The sequence below is a fragment of the Lolium perenne genome, chromosome 1, assembly GCF_019359855.2.
Source record: "Lolium perenne isolate Kyuss_39 chromosome 1, Kyuss_2.0, whole genome shotgun sequence".
In the NCBI taxonomy this organism is placed as follows: Eukaryota; Viridiplantae; Streptophyta; class Magnoliopsida; order Poales; family Poaceae; genus Lolium; species Lolium perenne.
Window position 1 is genome coordinate 165,875,721 of NC_067244.2, and position 26,887 is coordinate 165,902,607.

Consider the following 26,887-nt stretch of genomic DNA (forward strand, 5'->3'; position numbering starts at 1 on the left):
GGCGTAGAGTCCTCCGGGAGATGATTCCCCTCTCCGGCAGGGTGCCGGAGGCGATCTCCTGAATCCCCCTAGATTGGATTGGCGGCGGCGGCGTCTCTGGAAGGTTTTCCGTATCGTGGCTCTCGGTACTGGGTGTTTCGCAACTATGGCTTTAAGTAGGCGGAAGGGTAGGTCAGGGGGCGACGCGAGGGGCCCAGGAGACAGGGCGGCGCGGCCAAGGGTGGGGCCGCGCCGCCTGCCCTCCTGGCCACCTCGTGGCCCCACTCCGTTGACTCTTCGGTCTTCTGGAAGCTTCGTGGCAAAATAGGACCCTGGGCGTTGATTTCGTCCAATTCTGAGAATATTTCCTTACTAGGATTTCTGAAACCAAAAACAACAGAAAACAACAACTGGCACTTCGGCATCTTGTTAATAGGTTAGTTCCAGAAAATGCACGAATATGACATAAAGTGTGCATAAAACATATAGATATCATCAATAATGTGGCATGGAACATAAGAAATTATCGATACGTCGGAGACGTATCAAGGCCCGGCTGCCACCGGCTGGTAGGACAAAAGATGTTGTGCAAGTTTCTCATTGCGAGCACGTACGACTATAATTGGAACACATGCCTATTGATTGCTTTGTACTTGGACACCGTTTTATTATTATCTGCAAATGCCCTGCTATGATTGTTACATGAGTTTCTCTCATCCATGCAACGCCCGTCATCCGTCCCCGTGCCTACAGTATTTTAATCCTGCTGTTTACTATAATCACTACTGCTGTCTTTGTTACTCTGCTGCTGTTATTTCACTACTGCTACTGCTATAAAACTGTTACTACTGATAAACTCTTGCGAGCAAGTCTGTTTCCAGGTGCAGCTGAATTGACAACTCCGCTGTTAAGGCCTCCAAGTTTTCTTTGTCTCCCCTTGTGTCGAATCAATAAATTGGGATTTACTTGCCGCGAAGACTGCTGCGATCCCCTATACTTGTGGGTCATCAACGCCCGCTTGGCCCTGCGCACGCTGCGCTTCTCATTCTCGGTGGCGTTGCACGCCGGCTTGGCCCTCCGCACATTGCACTTCTCGTTCTCGGTGGCGTTGCACTCCGGCTTGGCCCTCCGCATTGCGCTTCTCCTTGTTAGTGGCATTGTAGGGCGGTTTGGGCTTCTCTCACATGCTAGCGACGACCGTCGTGAGGGAGTTGCGATGGGTCATGACGAGGTGGCGCGCCTCCCGCGCGGCGTCGTCCTCGTCGTTGCCCGAGGCGACGTCGATTGGCGGGAGCGGAGGAGTCGTGCGTGATGCCGGAATGAGCACCCGCATTGCCGCCGAGGACAGCCCCGCCTCACCGTCATGCGCGCCGCGACTGAGTGTGGGGTGCGGCGGGAGGATGTCGTGCCACGCGGGGAGAACGCGTCACAGCGGCGCGCTTGCTCGGAGATGCGCGTCGTGCGCTCGGCCTCTCTCCGGTGCTCACCACGGTTGAAATTGGGCGTCGCCATCGTGGGTGGTGGTAGAGGGAGTGGATAGGAGGTAACCAACGACATCGATTTAATTTGCGCACGCGAAATTGGCGGCGAGCGGCAGAGGAGGAGAAATGGATGCGGTGGTACCACATCCAAACCCCTGCATCTATCTTATGTAGGGATTGCGCGGGCCGCTATCGAGTACCCTGATCTCGGAACTCGCTCGAGCCAGGATGCGGTGTCTGTTCGGGCACAATTTTAGCCTAAAACGGGGTAGGGGGAGGGGGATCTGATGCGGGACATAATGGGGTATCTGCTAGAGATGCTCTAAGAATCTAGAAAGTTTGGAAAGAATCATCGGTGTTCACAAGATGAGCGTTTACATTCACTTGGATTTTTCAGAACCAAATTTGAAATACACAAAGGTAAACAACTAAAAAAGACGAATTGCTAAGTGAATAGTGGTATTTTGAGCTTTTGGCTTTTACGACACTATTCAAGCTGGGTTTCTTTTTTCCCCCTATTTCTTCTCGTGTATTTGAATTTGGTTTTGCAATTTTCAAGGATTGTAAATACACATTGCGAACACCTACAAATTTGTTACGATTTTTTTTACATTTTAATTTTATAATTTCAATATATCATGGTATGGTATAACTAGATATGTTCTAGGAGGATATGCTCTCCTCCGAGAGTTAGTTGTACATGCTATCTAACTTGAAGCTCCAGGTCAGGGCGTCATGATATCTAGCATGGCGTTCCATCTAAAATCGCGTGTAAAGAGGCCATTTAGTGAATTTTTTCAGATCGATCCATTTTATGCTAAGTTTCAATTAAAAAGAGTTATCTTTGTCCAATATTCACCTGTATTTCTTCAAAATCATAGATTAAACACGGTTTAATTTCTCCTGTAAAATAAAATATTGCCAAAGCGAGGATGAATTATGTTTCCTGAAGATTGGGGTGCACCTGCATCCCACTGACGGCCGATGGACATGTTCGCTGGAAGCCTGGAACGCTATGAAAAAGGAAAGCGAAGGTGCTAGCTCATCCAGAAGAGTTCACCACCTGTTTCTGTTGGTTTGACCGTCGGCAAGACCGCCCGGTCTCAACAGACAAGGTTAAACCAGAAAAAAGATTCCAGGTTAGAGCATCTCATACGGGGCGTCCCCAAAGCGTCCCCAAAGCGATTTGGGGCGCGCCGGACAAAAAAACCGTTCCAGCCGCGTCCCCAAAAGCTCATTTTTGTCCGGCGCGCCCCCATACGGTGTCCGGCGCCCCGAGCCCGTCCCCGTTCCACAGGGGACGCACCGGGCACGCCGGACACAACGAAAAGCGAGGCGGGGAGTGGCGGGGCCGATGCGTCAGCGGCTCGGATGCTCAACCGCCGCCTACGTAGCGACGGTGCAGTTGCCCCGAAGCGGAACCGTCGCATTGGCAACCGCGTCGCCCGATGCCCCAACCGCCGGAATGGAGCGCGGACTACTCGGAAGAGCAACCGCCGCTATCTTCGACTTCTGCGCCGCCGTTCATCCGCGCTCAATAAGAAGACCCGTACGTAGGCGCTTTCGGATCTTCAACCGTCCGCCATTGATCCAAGCTTTCAGCGACGATGAGCTACATCTCGCAGCTTCCATCCGACACCTCCAGCGAGGGCAAGTTTGCTGGATTTCTCCATTGGTGGGACAGAACCCAGACGTCCAGCAGCGGTGATGATTCCCTGCCGACACTTGACAGCGAGGAGGAATGGCTGGGGTCAGAGGAGGCGGCGGCGGCCCTTGCGAAGGCGGAGGCGGACGCGAAAGCGAAGGCCAAGGCCAAGGCCAAGACGAAGCCGGTGAGCACCGGCGACGGCGAGGAGGACACTAGTTCCTCCGACGAGTCGGCCGACACCGCCTCTTCGGAAGAGGTGACGAGCAGAAAGCGCCACCGTGATGACGACGACGAGGCGGGGCCATCATCGAAGAAGAAGACGAAGTAGTTTAAAATAATTTATATGTAATTTAATTATGTTTTTTCGAAGTTTTATATGTAATTTTAAGTTGAACCGATTTAAATATTATAGTAAAGAGTTTTCTTCTATCTATTTAAATTATTTTTAATGTTTGGGGGCGGCGTTTGGAGGACGCGGCTGGGGAGCAACGTCCCCCAAACACGGCATAAACAAAACACGTCTCCCAAACGCTCGATCCGACGCTCTGTGGGGGACGGTTTGGAGTACGCGGCTGGAGATACTCTTACCCTGGCTAAACAAGAACAAAAGATTCGAGGTTACCGTGCGTTTGGGGCCATCTCCATTCTCCAATGCTCTTTCTTTCCTGTTGCAATACGAAAGGTAGTCGCATTCAAAGCCGGGGCCCACGCGTCGGACCGGGCCCACCCAGCCCTTCGCACCCTTTGTCCTCTTCCCCTCTCCCCGCCCCCATAGAAGGGCGTGCCCAGCCGCTTGTTTCTCTCTCTTTCTGCCTGCTCCTCTGCTGCAGCTGCCGTCTATTCCCTTCCCTTCTCTTCAAGCAGATTCCTCAACCGCTCTGCTCTGCTCTGCTCTGCCTGCCTCCCTCCTGATTCCGCGGGCGCCCGGCTGGTCGGGAAAATCCCCGGCGGAGCAGCTGGCTAGCCCGAGGCTGGCGGCGGCGGCGGCGATGCGGATCCCGCGCCGGAAGGCCGCGGTCACGCTCGGCGCGCCCAGCCGGCGGGCGCAGATCGCCGCCGTCTTCGCGCTCGCCGCGCTGCTCGGCGTCTCCGTCCTCTACGACAGCGCCCACATCGCCGCCTCGCTGCGCCGCCACAGCGGCTACAACAGGCCCTCCGCCGCCACCGTAAGCAATCCAACCACTCCTCCTACCTAGGCAACAACACGCCGCTCTCCTCTCCCGTACGTACGCACGCCTTGCGCGCCGGCGGCTCTCTCCGTCTTAATTAACCAGGGGAAAACCAATAAACCGTGCAGGAGGAGGCGGGCCCGCGCGCGCCACCGGCGCAGGGAGCGGAGTCGTCGGGGGCGGCCACGGATCGGAGCGACCCGCCCCCGCGGCACGGGCAGGCGGAGGAGGCGTCCAGCTCCAGCTCCAGCCCCGGGGACCGCGCCGACGAGTCGCCGCCCGCGGCGGTCCTGAAGGACGTGGCGTCGGCGGGCGGGGGCTCGCCGGGCTGCGACCTGTACAGCGGGAGGTGGGTGCACGACGAGGCCAACGCGCCGCTCTACAAGGAGGACGACTGCGAGTTCCTCACGGAGCAGGTCGTCTGCATGCGCAACGGCCGCCGCAGCGACGACTACCAGAAGTGGCGATGGCAGCCCGACGGCTGCGACCTGCCCAGGTACTACCCTTCATTCCTTTACAACAGTACTACTACAGTAGTAGTATTTTGTTTGTTTTCCCCGGCCAGCGTCTTGTCAGATTTTTCTTCACATACGCACAACACGTATTCGCGCATATGGCGATGGTGGGTTGGGTGGGTGTGTGTGGTGTGCTTTCGCTAACTGGAAAGTGGGGTGTGCTCCATCGTATGCGCGGCTGCAAATGGCCAGATCACGCCTTGCATCTTTCCATTCCATTCCAACCCAAGCCTACCGAAATACGCTCATGGTGGTTTTCTATTTAATAATTCTATTTGCGATGGCTGTTCACGCGATGCCACCATTATTCCCCACCGAACCACCATGCCGGGGGTTCCGTCCTCGTTGTCAGTTAGCTCCTCAAAGCAGCTTCATCAAGGCAAGTGGCTTTGCCGGATCATTGCAGGGACGTTTGGTGCACCTGATTCATTACCTATGTTCCTTGCTTGGTAACTAAGATTGGTATAAGGGGGCTCTTTAATTGGTTAGGTGATGGAGTACAGCGGAAGAAGAAGAAAACTGATTGCACTCATTGACCAACCAGGGTCTTTCTTTAAATAGGTTAGGCGATTTTAATGGCTGGTGCAGAATTTCCGGTGCAGAAGCCCCCTTCGTTACACAGAGTTTGTTGGGTGAGGGCGATGTGGATATGATGTGAGTGGTTTGGGACCTCGAAACAAATGGAAGCTGTTGTTTGACTTTGACATCACATCAGCTTCTGCATTTCACAAACTTCTAACGATTGTGTGCACATGGCTGGAGCAGTTTCGAGTTATGTAGTGCTTTCTGGTTTCTGAGTGTGTTACTCTCTCGTTGTAAGTGACTTTGGAGTGTACAAGGACCCTGCGTTTTAGGCACACAATTATAACTGTGGCTAGCTGAACCAAGTCTGACCTGTACAATCTTGTTGAATGAACGTTGGCTAAGAGAAACATCAAAGCGGGTTCTTCTTCCGTATTTATAGAAATCAATGGTTTCTTAGTAGTACTTAATTGGCATGTTTCAACTTTGCTGTCAGGTTCGATGCTAAGTTGCTTCTTGAGAAGCTAAGGAACAAAAGAATGATGTTTGTGGGGGATTCACTGAATCGGAACCAGTGGGAGTCCATGGTGTGCCTGGTCCAGGCTGAGGCTCCGTGGGATAAGAAAAAGCTTGTCAAGAATGGTTCGCTAAATGTGTTCCGCCTTCATGTAAGTAATATGCTCAATACCTGCTTCTTGCTGATGACTTTGTTTTTTTCTTCTTCCAGTAGAGAACACTGTAGTGCTAATGATATGGCTAGAAATAGCTTGGTCAAATGGTGCTCTTAACCAGCGTAATTTTTTAAGTAGGACCAGTGATCGAACCACCCAAGCCACTGGATCACCACATAATATGTTTTGTGGGATGCATATTAGTATTTATTAGCTGGTTGCTTTTTCTTATATCAAAATGACAAGAATCTTTGAACTCGTTACCAGTTATTTTGATTTATTCTGACGAGTTTTTCTGACATCTAACATCACAAGCATGCACATTAGATCCAAAAAAAATATTAATTGTTATCAAGGAAGTTGATCAGAGGTAGTTTGATACAGAAAAGGAGAAGCAGATCAGAGGCAACTGGATTTAGTAGAAGTATGTTCTGGTGCATGTGGGAGGTACAGGACTTCACTTCACTTGGTATTCATTCCAAGTGAAGCAGCCTGTAGGTAGTGGCAGACTACTCACTAGATGATGATGCATAGTGCACTGATGTGTGATGTTCACTTCTTCTGATCATAGCCACCACCTTCTGGGAGCTCTAGCACAACGAGAAGGGTTCACGAGAGGAGAGAAAAATAATGGATGGGATTATGGGAGGTCACATGAATGGGGTTATGGGTGTAGCAGCTGGTATAGGATAGATTCCCTCGAGGCTCTCGAACTAGGCCAGCTATCCTGTTTAGCTCATTAAAAACTGCCCCCTGTTTGAACAGTTTCATTGCGATTTCCATAGTGTTTTAAAGAGGATGCGCTGGCTCTTGACTTCATAGATCATGATCAATAAATGGACGATTTTTCTTCGGTGTTATTTATGTTGCCCAACCATGGTGTGATAACTATTGACTTTCAGATCTTTGTGGTGTTTCTTGACGTGGAGAATTACTTCGAATTTTTCAGGAGTATAATGCAACAATTGAGTTCTATTGGGCTCCTTTCCTAGTTGAGTCAAACTCAGATGATCCAGACATTCATAGCATCCCCAACCGCATGATCATGCCAACATCGATCGCCAAGCATGCAGCAAACTGGATAGGGGTGGACTACTTGATATTCAACACTTACATCTGGTGGATGAACACTCCAAAGATGAAAATTGTGTGAGTAGCTGTTATATAATGTAGTCTCCAATCCTTATGAACATGAAACCAGATTGTTCTACCCCACCCTGTGAGTAATGTGCAACATTATGTTAGTCTTACACATGCTAATTTGACTACAGGCATGACTTCACAAGGAAGCCGGTGCAGTATGATGAATTGGATCGTGTGGTTGCATACCGACAGATCATGAAGACATGGTCTGGATGGGTAGAAGAGAATGTAGATCCCAAAAGACAGATGGTCTTATTCATGAGCGTGTCACCCGTACATATGCAGTAAGCTCTCTTTGCTTATATGGTCTTATTCATGAGCGTGTCACCCCCACTCATGTATTACTCATATCTGCTTATATCAAGTTCTCTGGTGATCAACGGTGTTATTAGATTGGAAGTGCTGATGTTGGTGATATTGCACATTGTTGTGATACTGTTTTAGTTTCTAGACATTGTGCCATTTGTTCTGGCATGAATTCTTAGCATATTAGTATCCTGGACTGATGCACAATTGTTGACTTGTTACAGGAGTGAAGGCTGGGGCAAGCCTAACAACATAAAATGCTTCTCCGAGACACAGCCAGCGATAAATTACAACAAAACGTTGGAGCTCGGCACTGACTGGGATCTGTTCACAGCATCTAATGAAGTGACTAAGGCGATGAAGAAGGTGCCTGTGCACTTCATCAACATAACTGCATTATCAGAGATCCGCAAGGACGCTCACACATCCGTGCACACCCTGCGACAGGGTAAGCTCCTGACAAAGGAGCAGCAGGCTAACCCACGAAAGTTTGCAGACTGCATCCACTGGTGCCTCCCTGGCGTGCCAGACACATGGAATGAGTTCATTTATGGCCACATTGTGTTGAGCCGGCAGACTGAGGATCAGTCTCAAAGATAACAGTGTATAATCTGCTTGAAATCTGGTAGCTTGTGTTAGTGAGGTAAGATGGTTATTGAGGCCATATAATATATTTTTCTAGGTCTAGAAATCTACGCTGTTGTCTGTGTTGGTTCTGGAAGGTACATCGGAGGATAGCAAATTGTAGTTATAAAGCAACCAAGATGGCCTGCCAGTGATTATACCGTCTGAATGTGGAGCTTCGGTGCTTCTCGTTTGGAAAGGAGTCATATTTTACCTGATACATGTACATAATTTGTTATCCAACTCTTCTCATGAGAATATTTAACCTTTTGGCTGTAAGAGCTGAGGACATTTTTTCTTCAACTTGTGTGGTAGTGTTTTTCTGAATCGTCTAGCCATTCCATTAAGGCTGTTGCATTCTTTTGAACATAAGGCTCGTCTAGCCATTCCAGCACTTCTACAACTTTAAGTTAATAAATTCCATGACGGACACCAGTACATCGACAGTACATGAACGCTTACAGGGACTGTGGTTACCAACTAACGGTTACAGCAAAGGAGGAGGGCAGCAGCAAATAAAATGGGGGCAAAGCTACACTGACCAAACACTAGGAAGAAAGCTTGATCCCTATGATGAAGGCGAAAACTTCTGCTGAAAGGGTGCGGCGCTGAAACTGACCAAACTGGTGTTGCATTCGATATGGTGTTTGCAAACTTGCTCCAAACAAATACTGCAGCTGGTGTTTCAAGTAGATGTAGATTCAGAGTATGGACTTATACTATGATCATTGATCAGTAATGCTTTACAAGTGAAGACTAGTTGCATAGCAGTACGTTTGTATTGTGATGATGAGTACGGTGGATACTAAATTAAAACACAATAATTATTTCCCTTTTTCTTCTAGGAACAAAGGCTCTCTTCTGTTGTGATTGAAATATTGCTAATGATTTTAATGACATGCAGGGGAAAATACACTGAATCAGAAGAATTCTTTTCTTTTGTAGCAACAAAGGCTTTACAAAGTCCAGAGCATTCCCAGCAATGCAAATACTAATAACATTGCAGGCATTGCCATTTCTCAACCCTAGCTATAAACCAGAACAACAAAACCCTTGCATAGCAGTACGTTTGTAAAATGCATAAACAAGGATCACCGTACAAACGTCCCTTGCATTACGTGCTAGGTTCTAGGGCCTCACGGGCATCTGAAGCTTCTCAATCTCCATCAGTCCCACAAGATGTGTGGTTGGCAGCAGGAGGCGAAGCAACGGGAGCATGGACACACCTCCGGGAGCTCTGGGCTTTATCTTTTCAACTGCGGATGCCACAACATGGGGAGGTGGGATGCTGTACCACTGGAGATACCAAGCGAGGAGCACCGCGTCGTTTTGAGCATCTGGCCATTTGCCTGTGCCCAAATAACTGACGAAGCTGGCTTTGAGCTTTGGCAGTTCCGCAAAGATGTTATCCACACGTTTCGTGAGGGATTCCAAGAACGTGGACTGAATGATGCCTCCACTTGAAATTCTACCATCAACTAGTGCTCCATTGTAGGCCAAGGCAACCTGCATATTGGAAAGGATAAGCATGATGACAGTACCAAAACTAGTCGTTTTCCGAGTAAAAGGTACAGGCCTGCAGCAGATACCAGAAATAAAGATGATAGGAAACTACTAGCTATGGCATAACATAGCTATGTGCTGCTTAACTTCGCCAGTTATCAGCACAGTACTACGAATTGAGAAGAGCCAAGGTTCCAAATCCTTACCAGCCGGTCCTTGGCAATTCTGAAATAAATAGGGACCTCTAGAGCAGATTATGCAATCAGTGTGCAATTATGATCAAAAGGAGAAATATATCTCCATCTCACATGCAGGGAAGGTGGGAACTTCACAAAATACAAGGGTCATCCCTTCAGTGCAGCTCACAGCAGCCCGCCAACCTAGTGTATAAATGATGCCCGCACGGTCAATACACCGCCAAATCGCGCTACGATGCCCTCTTCCAGGGAGCAATTGGGTCCGCTTCGTGGAAAGTGACATGTGAAACACCCCGTGTGAAGTGATTCATCTGGCTGGCAATGCCAGGACAGAAGTTGGACAGCCGAGCGCCTAGCAAGGAGAGACATGCGGCATATCTCCTATGTGACCAAACATCCGAGACCGCAGGACATCTTCTGGTGGACTGGCCCTTCCCACGGGCACCATGGCATGAGGTGCTTTCTTGGATCCAATTTATGGCATGACCTCCGACAGTCTGAGAAAAGTTCATTGGCTGGTGGCCATTTGCCGTCGACTCCCACCTTGGGGTCGTTAAGGAAGGCTGGCCCTTCCCACGGGCACCATGCCATGAGGTGCTTTCTTGGATCCAATTTATGGCATGACCTCCGACAGTCCGAGAAAAGTTCATTGGCTGGCTTATCCTTGTTGATAAAGCTCCCAGCCTGTTGGATCCGGAAGCGGCAAAACACTGCCGTCTTCAACAGGGAAAGTCCTTGCATTGCCTCACTGTATCACGTGATCCAAGCAGACGCAGTGTGGGCCACAACAGGAGCAGTCAGCCTCCAAACATCACCAACGGCAGGAGCGCTTAGGGGTGAGACGTGTATTGTGGTCATAAGTTCATAACTGGACATGGTACGCTTGTAAATAATTTATTCTACATATTGCATTGAGAGACACAGCTTTTGTGTTTCTCAAGAAAACAATGCAAAAAGGCACCCTCACCTCAAATGTTAGCGATAGCTCAATTATACCATACATAGCAATTTCTGGCACTGGGGCTGGAAATTATCCTGGATGCAGACAAAGAGGAACAAGACATATAGAGCACTCAGTACAAACCTTCAAGCTGGAAAGGAAGAGAGAGTCGAAGAAAGGAAAATGCCCAATCTTCAGATGCTCCCACATTGACTCAATTATTGTGTAAAAGCTGATATAGACCTGGAAATGAAACATCACAGTGACTGGATGTACAAAAGATGATAAAGCACAACAAGATTCAACAAAATTGGAGACAAGTTAATGCAAGAAACCTGTAGAAGTGCTGGCCTATCTTTGCTCATGCATTCATACAATACTTGAGAGCAAAACTCTTGAAAGTTGTCATTACATCTGCAATGACAAGGTAACATTACAAAAAGCACATGGGCAAACTGGCCAAATTGAGCATACAGTGTTTAACATCTGATGTCCGGGTTAGGTTATTCACTGCATATATAAATTAACAAGAAAAACATCAAAAGAACTACCACTTGCCTGCCCTTCCATGATTCGCAACACAATTTTGCAAAAGCTATCAAGCTTGGATTGGCCGAGAATGTGCTTACTAACTGATCAACTCTGGATGAACTAAGACTTGAACGGTTCAGTTGAGTACCACAGCTTGTAGATGGTGTATCACAAACCTGAAAATCAATATAATTGCATGTCAATATATCCTTTACCTGAAACATGTCAGAAGTGTAGCAAAACATTAACCTCATGCATTGCCCGTGAAAGCAAAGATTGGCATCCAATCGGATCATCTGAGTAGGAGCATGATCCAACTTTACGCTTTATATATAGAACTCCGCCATTGAATGGATCGGTCTTGTCTCCAGATCTCCACCATGGCTTGTCTATTTAAGAGACATGAAATAAAAAAATATTACTCCATGTAATAATATAAAATAATTTCTCAAAACAGTGAAGTACTCAGAACGAGTTATGTACCTTCAGGTTTAAGTTTTATCACCTGTGGCCAATATCTAGGCCCACAAACTCGGACATTCTTCAGCTGCAACATAATTAATGATTTAGAATTCATGGTCAATATCGACTGTGTTCCTAATGGAATAAAAATATAAAAGGCTTTCTGAACAATAAAATCACAATTTTAATAGATTGTTTTTTTAATCTCCAAGCTTATATAAAGCCGATTATAGAAGTCTGCCGGATCATAAAAAATGGCCTTTCTCCAGCAGGACAACACAGTTGTATTTTGAGAAAGGATCTTTTGTGCAGATCCACGCAGGTTAACAGGCCTTTGCACCTGATATCCCCAAGTTATTTGTTACTACAAGCATTTATTTAGCCTCCTATTTATTGGACATACAGACAGCAAAATGAGCTCGATGAAGAGCGGTTAATTCAGGCTTGACTAAACATGAGATAGCAACCACTTTGAGATCAACAGGACATGCAAACAAGGGGAAGATACTCTCAGCAAAGTGTCCCAATTCATACAAACCGTCAGGAGGGCGGCAGTGCTGCAGCAACCTGCTTTGCTCCTTAGTCACTGCCAGCTTCCATCAGTCTGCCTCACACAAGATTTGGTCAACCACAGCTAGACAATCTGGTCACGTGTTCTCAAGCATTCGATCGTTGCGCGTCTGCTAAATTCGCCACAGCGGCAACTGAATCAGCAATCTCACAACCTTCATCTTGTTGTGCACCTGAGCAGCAGACAATTCTAGCTATGTGCATAGCTCATGGGGCCATTTTCTCGACTTGGTACAGGTGCAAAACCCTGAACCAGACTTCCCAAAGCAGAAGGGAACTGGATCAACAGATGAGTCTTATCATCTTGAACACAGAAGGGGCAAAGGTCCGGGTGCGGCAACCCAAGGCGTGCAAGCTTATCTGCAGGTCCAACAGCGGTTCAACGAAGCTAGCCAAGAGAAGATTTCATCTTTAAAGGAGCCCAACAATACCACTGAGCCTCTTGACGAACAATACCAGAAGAAAGTTATTTCTGATTACCTCACATGTGGTTGACAGACCAGTAGGTTGGCTCCTACTTGTTCGTTAGTACATATTACAAAATACCAATAAAACTTATTAGTTAGTTAAACTTATGTTTTACTTGTGTGAAAGATGTATACTACGTTCAGCATACCAAATGAGCAAACAAGTATTGCAGGAGCCGAAAATACATACCACTGAGCGTTCTGGTAGAAGACAAGGTGTCACCTCACAGTAATAAGTCTCATCATAATACTCTGTTTCAGCAACTGTCACTTCAAGTGGGCAATATACCGGAAGTCCTGTGTCGACATCTACTGTTTGAACCCGTCGAGGTTCTGTTGCTATTACATACAGGTGTCTGAAGGCCTATTACATCGTCATAGCAAGAATTTTAACTTGTTTGCAACAAGATAACATATAGCAAGAAGCCCAGAACCCAGAAAGTAAAAGAGAGATACCTGGAGATGACAGCGATTGTCATTTGGTCCAGTAGGCAAACGTGGGTAAAGTGTGATCAATAGTGCAGCAATTGCACTGTTTGACGTTGAAAATGTGTGTGTGCCACCTCCAAGAAATAAGAATCCTACAGCCAAGCTTACCTACATCCCAGAAAAACCAAGTAAATCATCTGATGAATTCATGGATTTACACGTGTACTAACAAAACAAGCTATTAGCGTATCAAAATGGGCATGACATTTCTCCGCAGTGAGCAGAATTTCTTATTTAGTTTGCACGCAAACCATATGATATAATCCCTCTAGTTTGCAAATTTGAACATTATCCAACTCGATGTGGGAGATTCTACCAAAAAGACCTGAGCAGAATCAACACAATCAAATGAAATATATTTTGTCTTTCAAAACATTCGGCGCGCGTCGATTACGAAGGAATGGAGGGAGTACGTAATAAAATAACATATCAGTTATTGGTCTTGTGGACACATTTTAAAGGAATTACAGTTCATAACACCTAGTAAACAATACTCACAGCCATCTGCAGCCCATAATTCACTTGTCCTTCTGCAGAACTTCTTCCCCTAAGATAGCGCAGCAAGCGAAATGTTTGTAAATGACCAGACCCTGCCATTACCTTAAAAGGAAAGATGCAAACCACCAAAGTTGTAAGCCTTCATAACAACTACGAGGATGCACCATTTCTATATAAAATCACAACAAAGTTGTCACTTACCAGAGATAGAGAGAGAACAATAAGATGCAAGCAGAGCTCAAGAGTTCCACGATCAACATATTGCAGCAATCCCTTTGGCAGTATACTTGGACTTCTAACAGATACTTGTTTAATCTACATGAAAAAAGATTAACTATATTAGTGGAATACCAAATGAGAAATAAGATTGAATAGCCATATATGTACCTCGTTGAGAAAATGGACAGTGTAATTGTAGAGTAGTTCTTGGGCATCACCGTTTCTGCTGCCTGCATACTTGAGTCCTGGAACCGTTGACAGTGCTGGTAAGTGACTGCTAAGTGCATAAAGATATTTCATGTGGTGTTCTAATGATCATGATTAAAGTCATGCACTGACAACTTTAAGTGAATTCAAACTTCATTATGAATGGAATCGCTCTATTACTTGATATAATGCATTGAGGCTCAAAGAGCCAATATAGACCACAGAGACACAAAACCTGGGGGCGCTCAACGAAACTCGTGGGCCTGGTTGAGGAATGAGCAAGAACAAATCCTATCAACTACAGCCAGAACACAGGCAGGTCATGAGTGGTCATGTCAAGTGGCAACAGAGCTCATGAGCCTGAGCAAGGAAGAGCAGATCCTGACAGAGCGGCAATGGCCAGAAAAGCTGAGAGGTCACTAGCAGTGGCCAAGAAACTTGATGAAGACTAAACCAGGAACATAAAGCACCTCCTCCAAACAGCAAGCAACAAAACAGCTACCAACCAAACAGCACTCACACCAAACGAGCAGCATACTTGCCGATTGATGTAATGCAGTCCACCAACGAGTTGGAGCAGAAGAGATTTGACAGCAGCATAGCTGGCAGCAGAGCAAAGGGCAGCAATGGATGGCACTGTGTCATACAGCTGCAACATGATAAGTCACTCGTAAGCAGACGCAAGTTGGTGGCATCCAGAGAAGACAATGGTCGCACCTGCCTCCCGGTGGGTTGGCACTGCTAGTGGCTGCGGCATGCAACAGACAGGCAGACTAGCAAGGAAGAGTCATGGATCCAGTAACAGCCCTTATGTAGTTCAGATGGAGGCCATTGACTCGGATCCGGGCGAACCGGAGGTGGATCTCATGTGGAAAAAGAAAATCAAACTGGGACCAGTGGATCTAGACTAAGAAGACAGAACTGGGTCGTGAGTCCCGGCAGTGTCAAATCGGGACCGTGCGGACCAGTACAGTAATACTAGCTGGGATATGGTAAAAAAAAAAAGGCATTCAAAAACAGATACCGATTGCTCACCAATTGCTATGCATGCTCCAGTCACAATATTAACATAAGCCTGAAAGAGGGCTTCAGCATCAAACTCGTCACAGTCAATAGCCCCTTCACTCATATTGAGAACACCGGACTTTATAGGTTCGGGAATTTGAGACCCAATCCAGTCTATAGAAGGTTCTATTCTGCCAAACCACATCACTAGTTAGCTTTAGGCTACTATTTACTGCAGGTCTGTTAATATATATCATAAAACCATACTGGTACTTCATATCAAATTAATAATCTTACCGGCTCCACATTACTATATTTCGGGCTATAACGCGAAGCATAACAAAGTCCGGCCTCACGTATTGCAAGTCAAAGTGAGTATTGGGAATGCTGAGTCTAGCTGCAATTTCCTCTGACTCTGCCTGTAAATTATGAACATGGTAATAAAATCCAGTAGGTTCTTCTTGTAGCACAAAGGTTTTATGGTAAGAAACAAACCTTCATAAATATTAAGGCTAGAGCAATTACTGCGCCAGGTGCAGTAACATCAACATTTATCTGTGTACCATCCATCATCTGTACAAATGGTAACGAAAACAATACAGATGAATGCATAGTTCAGGTATAACCCATGGAATGTGTCCATGACAAAATGAATGGAAGAAGACCTGTCCAGTGTTTCCGCTTTGATCATCGGCAGCTATTGTTGCATTAAGGAATTTTTCCTGAGAATTAACAGCTATAAGTATATGCAATCCATGAGCTAAATTTAATTGGTTCATGAATTACAGAAGTGACTAAAGATCAAGCAAAATAAAACTTGGCTGCAAATATAATGCTAGTATCTCTTGGATGTAGCTTTTTGGTATGCCACAGAAAAACTAAATTGAGATATAATAATGATCAACTTTCTTCAGTTTCAATCTAGTAACATCGAAGGTATAAAAGGAGGAAAAATGTGCATACTGCACACAGAAATAAACAAGGGTAAAAGCCATCGGAGAAACCACAATGATGGGATCTACAGCAACGCATGAACAAGGATTGACCACATTCCTTTAGTGGCTCCACATAGACGTAGTCAAGACCTTATGGAAGTCTTCGATGCCACTTCCTTCGCCAAACTGGATAGTTTATATGAAGATCTTTAATCTCTATATCTACCAGTATTCTGTACATGCAGGAGTTGGTGCTTGAGTTTAAGGTTTGACTGCATGCGCATCTTTAAAAAATCTTAAGAAGTTCATACATGTGCATCATGTTATAAAATGATCGCCTCCCAGAAGTGACACAGAAGTACAATCAAATAGACCTTGCACAAGACAAAAAGGTTCAACTTATTTTTTAACGGTGTGACTGCAACCTGTCTTTTTGTACATAAAAAGTTTGATCATAATTTTACATGAAGGTTTGCAGTCAGACGAGTTTTAACATGATGCATTGTATAGAAGTTCCCAAAATGCACAAGATACCTAAATACTCAAGCACCTACCCTTGTATGTACAATTGATTTTCCCTTTGCTCAAAACAGATTGAAAACTAGCTTCTTGCCAGCAAAAGTTAGAGAAGCAACTTCACTCAGTCAGTAGAAGTGTACAAGGCCATTGAAAACTGGCTCTAGCAGGTCAATTCAACCATGAAAGTTTGGTAGTGGAAGGGGGTTTTACTTCGGTTGGTTATCAGGAGGTGTCGCTTATGAAAAAATATTTGTATTCATCATATATACATGGGCATCTAATATCACAAACTCGATTAGTCAAATACTTGCAACTAGCATAAGATCATGCAACGATATAAACAAATTTGAAATCAATAACTGTGAATTAAGACACAAAGAAACAAGCATTTTAAGTGGGTTCTTGAAACATTAAATACAGAAGAGTAAGGAGCTATGACAGAATCTTACATGGTAGACTTCTTTACTGCCAATGTATTCAAAAAGCCGATCCAGAAAAGTGTCCATGAATCCAAATGCATCACTTCCACGACCTTGAAGTAAAAATGTGTGTTATTTTTATCAGGGCACTAGTTCAAGTATGCAAAATGTATTATTGTCTTAAAATGTAGTTCACCTAAGGCAACAAATCCTAGTGCAGAGCCTGCAGCAACAGCATACCCTTCCCTTTCTAGCACATTATCACCGCCACTTCTTCGGCCAATCTCACCCTGCATGTAACAAGTACATCTTACGTCAAAAACTAACTAGCGTAGGAAATGTAGGACCTTATAAGTTATAATAATTAAATATCATGAAATAACACCAAACTTAATCACCACACTCTCAGCTAATCTGAATCTCATTAATTTCGAAAGCACAAGTATGCTGCAATATAACAATAAACATATATGGAACTGCTGTCATGACAAACTACTTGAAAATTGGAGCAGGTACAACTGGAGATACACAAGATCTGTATGTTTAGATGCTTCCTGCTCTCGAGAAGTCAAAGAATATCAAAATACCATGGTTAAACATTAAGCAGAGTGCAATGTATATGTTTTAGCCCGGATTGACTGCGGCGGGTTACAAGGACAGTTTACTGCTGGATGCAGCAAATGTCAGTGTGTGGCCAACTGGCCACCATAGTAGTAGAAGGGTATCAAGGGCAGATTGGACAAACTAGAGTCTAGAAGACGCAAGGGGTAGGAACAGATTATTCATTCCTTGACCCCCAAAAAATGCACCTTAGATCCATTATAAAGGATCAACTCTCGTCTGAAGCTTGGACTCCTAAGCAGATACATATCTCCTATGCTGACTCAATGGGTTAGCCGGTCTAACAGCTAGCCAGCTTCATCTCTAGATCCGACAAAGCCAACACTTCTCTGACTAGGACTTAAGACCAACTCCAGCCCTTAGAAGCTATTTTGTTCCTCCTGCACCAAGCCCAGCTGACCATTGTGCTGACTCATCCACAGGTGGTTTCCCAATAAGAGACCAGTATATACGTGGTAATGTCACAGACAAATGGAACTGAATTACTCCTTTGCTGGTTATAAGAAAGGAAATTCAACAACACAAAAGAATCTTAAATGAATAGGACATGCAGACAAATTACCAGAAGTATCTTCATGGTTAATGCATGTGCTGATCCTTCGTAAAGAAGGCCGATTCCCATCACTGCTGCTGACTGGATCAATAGACAATGGTATGAGCAAAGGAAATGGATATGTAATACTGCCTGCTAGCAACCATGTAAAATTAGCTCCAGCAAGGCATTTTGGATGACCCAATACAAAAAAATAATTACTACATAAAGATCCAAGTAAAGTCATGTATCATGAAACTCTGCAAAACCTCAACAAGACCATAGGCTGACACAAGTCGTCTCCCCTTACTGTTAAGGGTATAAGTGTCTTTGTACTTGCCTAGGGTGTGGGGGCATGTCTCTTGAGCCTTGTACTATATATGTATTAAATATGCACCTTGTGCTCTCTCAGTATAGAGGTATTTTTCAGACCATGCGGTTCCTCATTGTCACCAGCCTCTCTTTCGGCAGGGTTCAAGATCTGTTAAGTCCAGGAAGGCCTGCTGTTCTCTCTAGTTCGTTTAGGCCATCCAAGTCCACAAAAACCTTTGTTTGTCAGCTGTCCTTTCCCAGTCTTGTTCCGTTCTTTCGGATCTTCTTGGCCTCTCTTTTCTTTTGCATTGCTGTCGATCGTAGAAATCTTCCTTGCACCACAATGCCGTCATCCTTTCCTTTTGAGGTTACCACCGTCTTATCTCTATGATCTTTTGAACTAAGATCTTTGCCACCATCTTTCTCTATTTGCTTTTATTCAGCAGGTTTTCAAGATTCCAAGCTATGGGTATTTTAATCAGAGGTATAAACGTACAGCTGTAAATATGATTAGGCTGACAATATTCAAAACTAAATCACATCATCTGTCAACTTGGTATACTGCATAATCAACCAAGCTTGCATGCAATTTCCAAACATATGTTATATCCAGCATACATATCCAGTAACAAACATTTTTAACACATACACCCTCCATCCCATAATCTGAGATGTTATTACATCTGATATGCTCATATATTGGATGTAATAACATCTTATATTTACCCGCAAAAAAAAAATTATATTGTTGGATGGAGGGAGTAGTTCTTAAATTAAAAGTTGAACAGCGGCAAGGCATTAGCAATTACAGTGTTACCTGCAGAAGAGTTGGTAGTTCCAACTCCGGCGTAGAAGATGGATGGCGAGAAGGGACATGAAAGTAAAGCATCTGAAAAGTTATCATAAACCATATAATTTCAAGTTACCATACAGCAGCAAATCAGGATATCCAGACTTCAAATGATCATGCAGAAATAGCAGGTCACGTCTGAGCTTTCAGCAAAGTAAACACAAGAACCGAAATGACTCAAAAAGCAACAGGATCAAGCCCTGAGCTCCTTTCCCTTGTTATGGATGCAACTTATCTCTATTGCATAGCCCAGGGAGCAAATGTATAGTACGCATGGCTTAGAGTAAACATGCAGAAAACACCTTATACAATGGGGAAAATATACGGCACTATTTACTGCTCTAACACCCCTTATCCTTGCTGTGGCGGCCATATACTCTGCCCCACATGACACTACCACCCCTAGGTGTGTCAATCAACAGCCTTGTAACTCCAACCACAAACTGAGCAGACAAGGACCATAACAGAAGGACATTCTTGACAGAGAAATGGACAACAAATTCCCCACGTCAACCCAGATCAGAAGCAAAGATTAAGGCTGAATGGCATTTTCCTCGTCAGGCATACACGAAGTCTATTTCTAACCGCAATGATTAAGTTCACCTAATAAGTATGCATAAATGCAAAAGGTGGAATTTAGTACCTTCGAAATTGCAGGGTGCAATGTTCCCCTATGAGATGCCGCCAACCCAAGTAATAATCCAAGAGTAGTTATATCATGCTCCTGCAATGAAATATTAGGTCAAATAATTACCATAACTCCTAATAAACAAATAAAGACTTCAATAATTATCGAAAAATAATAGCATCTGCCTTTTTTCTCTTAACAGGTCAAGAACAGAAGTACTTCCTCAAAAGGACAGCAGATTGAGTAAATGAAGGTGCCAAGTGGTATGAAATGTTTTAAGGGAGAAAATGAATACATGAACATGAGAAAGGGTAAAGCTAATTATCTTCATGATGAGCTAGATAACCAAAATAGAACGACAAGTAAAGCTAATCATCTTCTTGATGGGCTGGACAACCTGTGAGAGATATCGATAAGCATCAGTCATTGTTAAAACTCGTAGATGCTCGTGCAGACCAAATGCTAGAAGCAGACCAGCATGAGTAAAATTTGGTTCGGAAGGTCTATTGTATTGTATCCAAGTTCTCAACATTTTCTCCTGAAAAACGATGGCAACAAGATTAATTCACAACTACAGAAAAGACAGCAAATGAGCAACAAACATTTGAAGGAGTCTGCAAACTGTGCAGTATTTTTTAACAGGGATGAAATTTGCAGTTTTTTCTACAGCTGGATAGTCTCTGTGGGTGCTTTTACCTGAAACGGAGCAAGCCTCAGGCCAGCAGCCACACCATTGTGAAACTCAGCCCAAGAATTGAATTCAGAAACACTTCTGGTACTTAGATCAAGATTAACCTATATAAAATAGTATATTATAGAAAAAACATAAGTAAGAATTAGGAAGCTACCATAAAGCAAGTTATGTGACTCGTCTCAACCATAGTTGCTTGCTATTCATCATTCTACAGATGTACATCGAAATCAAAAATTTGGTGATAAATCAAGATGTGTTAACATATCTCTTCAAATTGTAAGTGTGTCATGTATATACTTTGCACACGTCCCGTCTAGTCTAGGGTTTGGCCCAAAAGGTCAATAACTAGTGTCGACACACAGATGCTAATGGAATAAAAAATGAGTGTTGCGAATAGCTTTCATCTCTTTCTCTAACACAAAAGTTATCGAAGGAACAATACAAGTTGAGTTGACATATAGACTTATAGCACATTACTAATGCTAAGTGGTATTAACAGCGTTATTGAGTTTATTTATAGGAAGTGTTAGTGCCATGATGCTAGAAAGTGGCATCAACCCTGCAGGTAGCTGCATCTACAAAAACAACAGACGAACAAACTGAAACTTAAAAAGTTAAGGAAGTGCTACTGTTGCATTCTGCTGTGCAGGTAATCGGCCAGCCAAAATAATCTTTGGGAAAACCAGAGCCTGCAGGCAAAGAAAATGTTCCGATAATGAGAAGACATTGAGAGTGCCAGGAGTGCTAAAATGTTGGACAAAATACAAGTATCAACAATCTTAGATATAATGGCATGCCAGTATGAACTTGTACCTCTGTCAACAAAGTGTAGGTTGTAGCTAAAGTAAACGCACCACGCCCGAAAGGTAAAGCGGTTGTCCTTTGTGCAAAATTCCACAGTTGTTGCTGGAATACAAGAAAGAAGTTCACAGCTAGGACAATCATGACCAGCAATATCCAGAAAAGTACACATGCAATTCCTTGAAAATGGATGTTTCTGTGTTTTTCTCGTGATATCTTAAGAAAAATAAAACAATGTAATAATGAAAAGAAAGATGTACACAGGGAGGCATCAAGGGAATGGAATAAAGCTGCAGTGGCAATGGTAGCGGGATTCAGAACACCGAAGTTGAGCTGTGGTGTGGTTGTCATTAGGTGAACAATAGTTTAATATATGGTAATATCCTAGTTAAGGTTAGGTGTAACTACGTTGAATACTAATATTAGTAGTTCAAATTTAAGCTATATATTGGAAGGTAGATCCAGATCATCCTGGTCATCAATTCATTATACCGCATGCTGCAATTTAAAGTTGGTCCCTCCCCCTCCCCCAAGAAAAAATCTCTATACTAGAACATTAAGAATATTCAAACGATTATTTGTCACACTACCCGCATACTACACCAAGAATTTATGAACAGTTTTCCTAATTTACTACAATACATATCTAGTCATGAGCTAACAGCAAGAAAGAGATATACCTGTTGTAGGTCCTGATCAGAGGCAGTAGGGTTAGTGGAGGTTTGTACGGCCACAGGTCTTGCTGAGCATAAGAGGCGTCTAACCTAGTTGGAACAATATGACGGAATAAGAAAAAAATGCACACAACGATATTTATAGCACTACCAAAGGTTGAAGCAGGCTAATACATCTTACACAAGGTAGGTAACCATAGAACTATACATAAAGCAACCGAGACATATACCATTGACACGAAAATTCATGCATGGGCCATATAATTATGGTGGATACTGGCCACTTTTAAAAGATTGTTTGCATTTGCACCAACATCTTTAGTTTAACAGACAGATCTGATACATCATGTTGATGAGGGACAGTAGATAAAATGAATTTAAAAAAGTAGAAGTCTAATCTATTATGGCTTCTACACACTTATACTATATTCTACGTAACTTTGTCCTTTGTCATATATGTCGCAGTGTGTTCTAGAGTGTTCCAGCTATAAATTGTAACTAGGATATTTGTATCTCTTTTCCTAGCTTTAAGTAGTGTTCTCTAGAACCCTCTAGCTATAAGTAGAGTTAAGTAGTGAAGGCTCATGAGGCCTACAAATAGAGGTTCACACCTCTACACCTATGTAACCCAGACTATGTACCCTCTACCTATCAATAAAGAGAACTTCATGTTCTTGTCTCAGATCTTGGATTAGATCTTGTGTGTTAAGAGTTTTAAACTGAACTCTTGATAGCCCTCGCCCCTAGAGCGACATCTAGCGCAGCGCGTTGAAGTGGTTCCTTCAACAATTGTGCTGCCCATATTATAGCACCAAGGTGGAGTTGTTCCTCTACAACCTTGTGCTGCTTCACATGTCAAGCGTTAAATACATCAGAACAAGAAATATTAAAACTAATTTGCTCAACAGTAAACAACAAACTCCTTGTTACAAAAAAAAAAAGTAAAAAACTGAACAAACCTCGTTCAAACGCAGATCACGACCATATCGTAGTTGTGTTGTTGAGGTGAAGATGTGTTCCATGCCATCCTCAACAGATCTATAGACAGCATCTGTATCCTCAGAATTCAAAACCTCTGATGTAGGGGCATCGGATGCAGTTGTTGGTACAGTTACAGGTTGCAAATGCAGCATATATGGGACTGAAATTGATGTCGAACTATCATTGTTCGAAAACCCATTTTCTTTCCTCAATGAACCCATCTTTGCTGTAGCTAGATCTTCCCTGCCAACAAGAACATAAGCAGGTGCAGGCCAGTCATCAGGAGGAGACTCGCGGCATTTGTCCAGTGCCTGTAACATGAAACCGTATATCAAATAAAATTCCGTAACAGCATATAATAAACAGCCAAGATAGTGCACACACATGCCGAAGCGCGAGAGATACACCAATGGGAAGCAAATCCAATTGTTGACGCCCAAAGTTTTCGCCAACCATAGCCAGAACAGTGAGTTCCTCGGTATTTCTTGCTGAGCCACTGGCAACTTCACAATATACACCAGAAGAGAGATTTCTCCCTTTCCTTTCTGCTCCTAATAACAAACTATAAAACGACACCACTTTCCTACCCCAGCTCACCGCAGAGCCTTTCTGTTTGCACATTAGAGCAGGAATGTCATCTAAATTCGACAAATGACAACCGTGATTCAGACAATTTTCAAACCAACGGAAGAGACACGGTGGAGTTTTTAAAGCAGCAGCAGAAGCTAGGGACTGGAATTCAACCAAGTTGTGGGGAAAGTCCCGGCAATAATAATCTACAGAACTATTTTCACCCAGGGATGAAGCAACCCTACATAACAAGGAGGCAAGAGATCCTAGATCCCTGAAAAAGATAAACCAAGAAGCAAACATAAGTTAAAAGGGTCACTGAGAGTATTGCAATATACATGATAACAACACAGCACTGACATGCATGCCAAGAAGTCTCAAGCCATTCAAGAGTGCACTGAAACTCAACACAGTAAACTAAACAAATAAACACTAGTACCCAGTAGCCTAAGAAAGTAAGCCTTGTACAGTTTTTTTTCCTTGCTTTCTCTGAACTTTTTTCGTAGCCTAGCTACCACTGTCATGCTCCCGTATTCTCGACGGTTTTCTTCTAATACACAATGACGCATGCTTAGGCGTGTGTTCGAGAGAGAAAAAAAAACCTAAGAAACTAACTCGCTAGAGAATAGCATAAGTTTTGAGAATATTTGAAAAGAGGTTTATATAATTAAACTTCAGCAATTCAGCTAGAATAGACTCCGGTTAGATCTCATTCACATAGCTATTGAAATACGAAGCTATGCTACTTTCAAAACAACTATAATAAAAAAAATGCTCAAAAGAAAAACGTGCAGCAGACCTAGACGCTGCTAGTACTATTTTTAACGAATCAACTCAGCTCAGGTCAAGGTACTAAACTAGTAATGCATATATCTAGGAGTCCATGGATGATTTTATTCCCGAGGTTGAAAGAGGCGCTAGGCAGGCATTCTGTAGTTGCCTAGTGCCCTGCTCGCCTAGGCGTTGTGAGTGATAGCAGCTACTGCAAGCTGCAGAGCTCAAAGGGTTCAGAAGCCAGCAGGTGAAAACGGCCATTGAGAAAGGAAAATGGAAGAAGAAAAAAAAAAGGCCCATTGGCAAACTAAGCTGCTGCTTTAGTTAGATCACAGTTCAGATCTGCCTCCACATCATGCAGCCGCCGTCGACAGCACGGCGACAACTGCCTTCGTGGGCAAGCTACTGCATTTCTGACCTCCCTGCAGCCACTGTGTCTTCCCTCTTTCTACACTGCCTCCTCATTCCCTATCAGTTCCCTCACCGGTGAGGTCGCTATCTTGCCAGAGAACCTCGCTGGGCGCCTAAACCACCACATGGGGCCAACGCTACGTGCTCTGCTGTCACCTAACACTTTCGCGAGCCTAGGCGAACGCCTAGACATGCTTTATTCAACCATGATTTATCCGCATAATTGTGTTTGGCTAAATTTTTAGCTTCAGGAGAGAATATGGATCATAAGAACCAGCAATTGTCCTCCACATTAATTTGAACCATATTATGAGAATAAATACATGGAACTAAGGATATGGCTAACCGCTTACGGTCTCAATAGATGTGTATAGCAAAGCAAGGATCAGCATGTTGACATTTAGATAATAAGTAATAGTATCAAGAAACAGCTTATGTAGACAAAAAAAATAAACAGGACTTACTGTTTCCGCAAAACATTCAGCTTCAGGTTCTCATAGAGGGCATGCAGTGTGTCTAAAGTTTCTTTCATAAACCGAATATAGAATGCCGCATCTGAACTGTGTTCATCTTGGAGGAAGGAATGAAAGGCTGTGCTGTTAGTACTATATGACATGGGCAAAAATGATGTGCCCAAGATGGAAGACTGTTTACAGTACTGGGCATGGTATTTGCTGTTGATCAAAAAGCCCCAAGCTGTACTAGACGATGTGGATGATTTAGTTGATGACGTTTGTTCATATTTTGCACAAGCTTTTGATACTTCATAGCTAAAAAATTCCCATTCTGAGTCCACATGAGAGCTTGAACACAGGGAGGCAGCATCATTATCACCCCAGAGAAGAGAAACAAAATGACTGTAAAAAGAGCTCTGCAGGCCCTCTGCCATAGCAGTTATGCAGTCACTAACCAAAGAAGACGAAGGATTTTTGCGTAATGAACATCGGAGCATCTGCAGAAAGCAAATATGTAAAATAAACCATTAGATCAACTGAACTAATTCAAAGCCGTACAGAATTGGAGACAACAGTGTGAAGAACATTACAAATAATAAAAACACATGTGTTAATAAGAACATCCCAATTGGCTGGCATGGATGGTCCTTCTAACTACTTTGCAGTTTTGCAAGCACCGTAAAGCATGAGCTTATGGCGCCACGTGTCCCGAAAGCAGAAGCTTAATCCTGACTCCTGAGTTACACTGGGGTAACAGGTTTGCAGCTTGTCCTGCCATAACATGTTTCTGTAGCTTGGCAGTGTGTGTGTTAACAATATGTTTCTAAGTCCTAGTTTAGGCTTGTAATTAAAGTGTTCTTACCAATGCATCGGAACACAACACTTCTACTGTTTTCTCAAAGAAAAAACAAAAAATCAACTACACTACTTGATGTCCACCAAACTTAAAACCACGGGGTAATGCCATCACCTATTGACTTGAGCTCTTGAGGCATTGAGACTGATTATGGTTATCATACTGCACTTAATAGCTTTAAAAAACAAGTATTTGGTTACCTGCTTTTTAAAAAAATTATAAACCAATATTTCCATTGCCGAACATATACGATGAAGTGAGAGAGGACAATCATTACTCGACTGAATTTATCTCTTTTAATTTATTTAAAAATAAAAGAAATGGACTTTCGTAAATTCTTATCAGCGGCAATTTTAAAAATAAACTCAGCATAGTTCCAACCACAAACTAAGCATTCATCAAGCTTTTGTTCGAAGCAAGATTGTCAAACTAAGTGTTTATGAAATAAACAAAAAAATCTGTATTGAGATACACATGTATCATGTATGAACATCAGAAAACTAAAAGCTCTGCAAAACAAAGAACCAACATACTGCCAAGAGTCGATAAGCTCTACAACAACAACATCAAAGCCTTTTTCCCAAGCAAGTTGGGGTAGGCTACAGATGAAACCCAACAGAAACATAAGAAAGAGTCCATAAGCTTCTAAACAATATTAATTGTATTGGGAGCAGAAAAGGAGAACTGGTATAGTGCTAGACTAATATTT

The 26,887-nt window shown here is 43.7% G+C and overlaps 2 protein-coding genes across 2 annotated transcripts in view; one reads left to right on the plus strand and one right to left on the minus strand.

Moving 5' to 3' along the window:
- Positions 1-3,961: 3,961 nt before the first annotated feature.
- On the plus strand, positions 3,962-8,361 carry LOC127311546 (xylan O-acetyltransferase 5). The gene is made up of 6 exons (XM_051341983.2): positions 3,962-4,274; positions 4,406-4,773; positions 5,811-5,982; positions 6,935-7,134; positions 7,257-7,412; positions 7,659-8,361. The coding sequence occupies exons 1-6, from the start codon at positions 4,098-4,100 to the stop codon at positions 8,032-8,034; spliced, it is 1,449 nt and encodes a 482-aa protein (XP_051197943.1). The 5' UTR covers positions 3,962-4,097; the 3' UTR covers positions 8,035-8,361.
- Positions 8,362-8,974: 613 nt separating this feature from the next.
- Positions 8,975-26,887, minus strand: part of LOC127311530 (anaphase-promoting complex subunit 1) — a 28,288-nt gene continuing 10,375 nt past the window's right edge. Inside the window, exons 10-37 of the mRNA XM_051341967.2 lie at positions 25,332-25,819; positions 23,497-23,956; positions 23,091-23,423; positions 22,138-22,221; positions 21,470-21,562; positions 21,286-21,345; positions 20,659-20,757; positions 20,360-20,500; positions 19,978-20,058; positions 19,302-19,373; positions 18,203-18,274; positions 17,216-17,309; positions 17,050-17,132; positions 15,812-15,868; positions 15,642-15,719; positions 15,444-15,565; positions 15,177-15,337; positions 14,103-14,179; positions 13,917-14,030; positions 13,716-13,817; positions 13,185-13,325; positions 12,919-13,092; positions 11,713-11,776; positions 11,479-11,618; positions 11,257-11,405; positions 11,034-11,112; positions 10,843-10,941; positions 8,975-9,564 (exon numbers count right to left, since the gene is read on the minus strand). Of these exons, the coding sequence (XP_051197927.1) occupies positions 9,187-9,564; positions 10,843-10,941; positions 11,034-11,112; positions 11,257-11,405; positions 11,479-11,618; positions 11,713-11,776; positions 12,919-13,092; positions 13,185-13,325; positions 13,716-13,817; positions 13,917-14,030; positions 14,103-14,179; positions 15,177-15,337; positions 15,444-15,565; positions 15,642-15,719; positions 15,812-15,868; positions 17,050-17,132; positions 17,216-17,309; positions 18,203-18,274; positions 19,302-19,373; positions 19,978-20,058; positions 20,360-20,500; positions 20,659-20,757; positions 21,286-21,345; positions 21,470-21,562; positions 22,138-22,221; positions 23,091-23,423; positions 23,497-23,956; positions 25,332-25,819 (4,095 nt within the window). The 3' untranslated portion in view covers positions 8,975-9,186. The remainder of the gene's footprint in view (positions 9,565-10,842; positions 10,942-11,033; positions 11,113-11,256; positions 11,406-11,478; positions 11,619-11,712; positions 11,777-12,918; positions 13,093-13,184; positions 13,326-13,715; positions 13,818-13,916; positions 14,031-14,102; positions 14,180-15,176; positions 15,338-15,443; positions 15,566-15,641; positions 15,720-15,811; positions 15,869-17,049; positions 17,133-17,215; positions 17,310-18,202; positions 18,275-19,301; positions 19,374-19,977; positions 20,059-20,359; positions 20,501-20,658; positions 20,758-21,285; positions 21,346-21,469; positions 21,563-22,137; positions 22,222-23,090; positions 23,424-23,496; positions 23,957-25,331; positions 25,820-26,887) is intronic.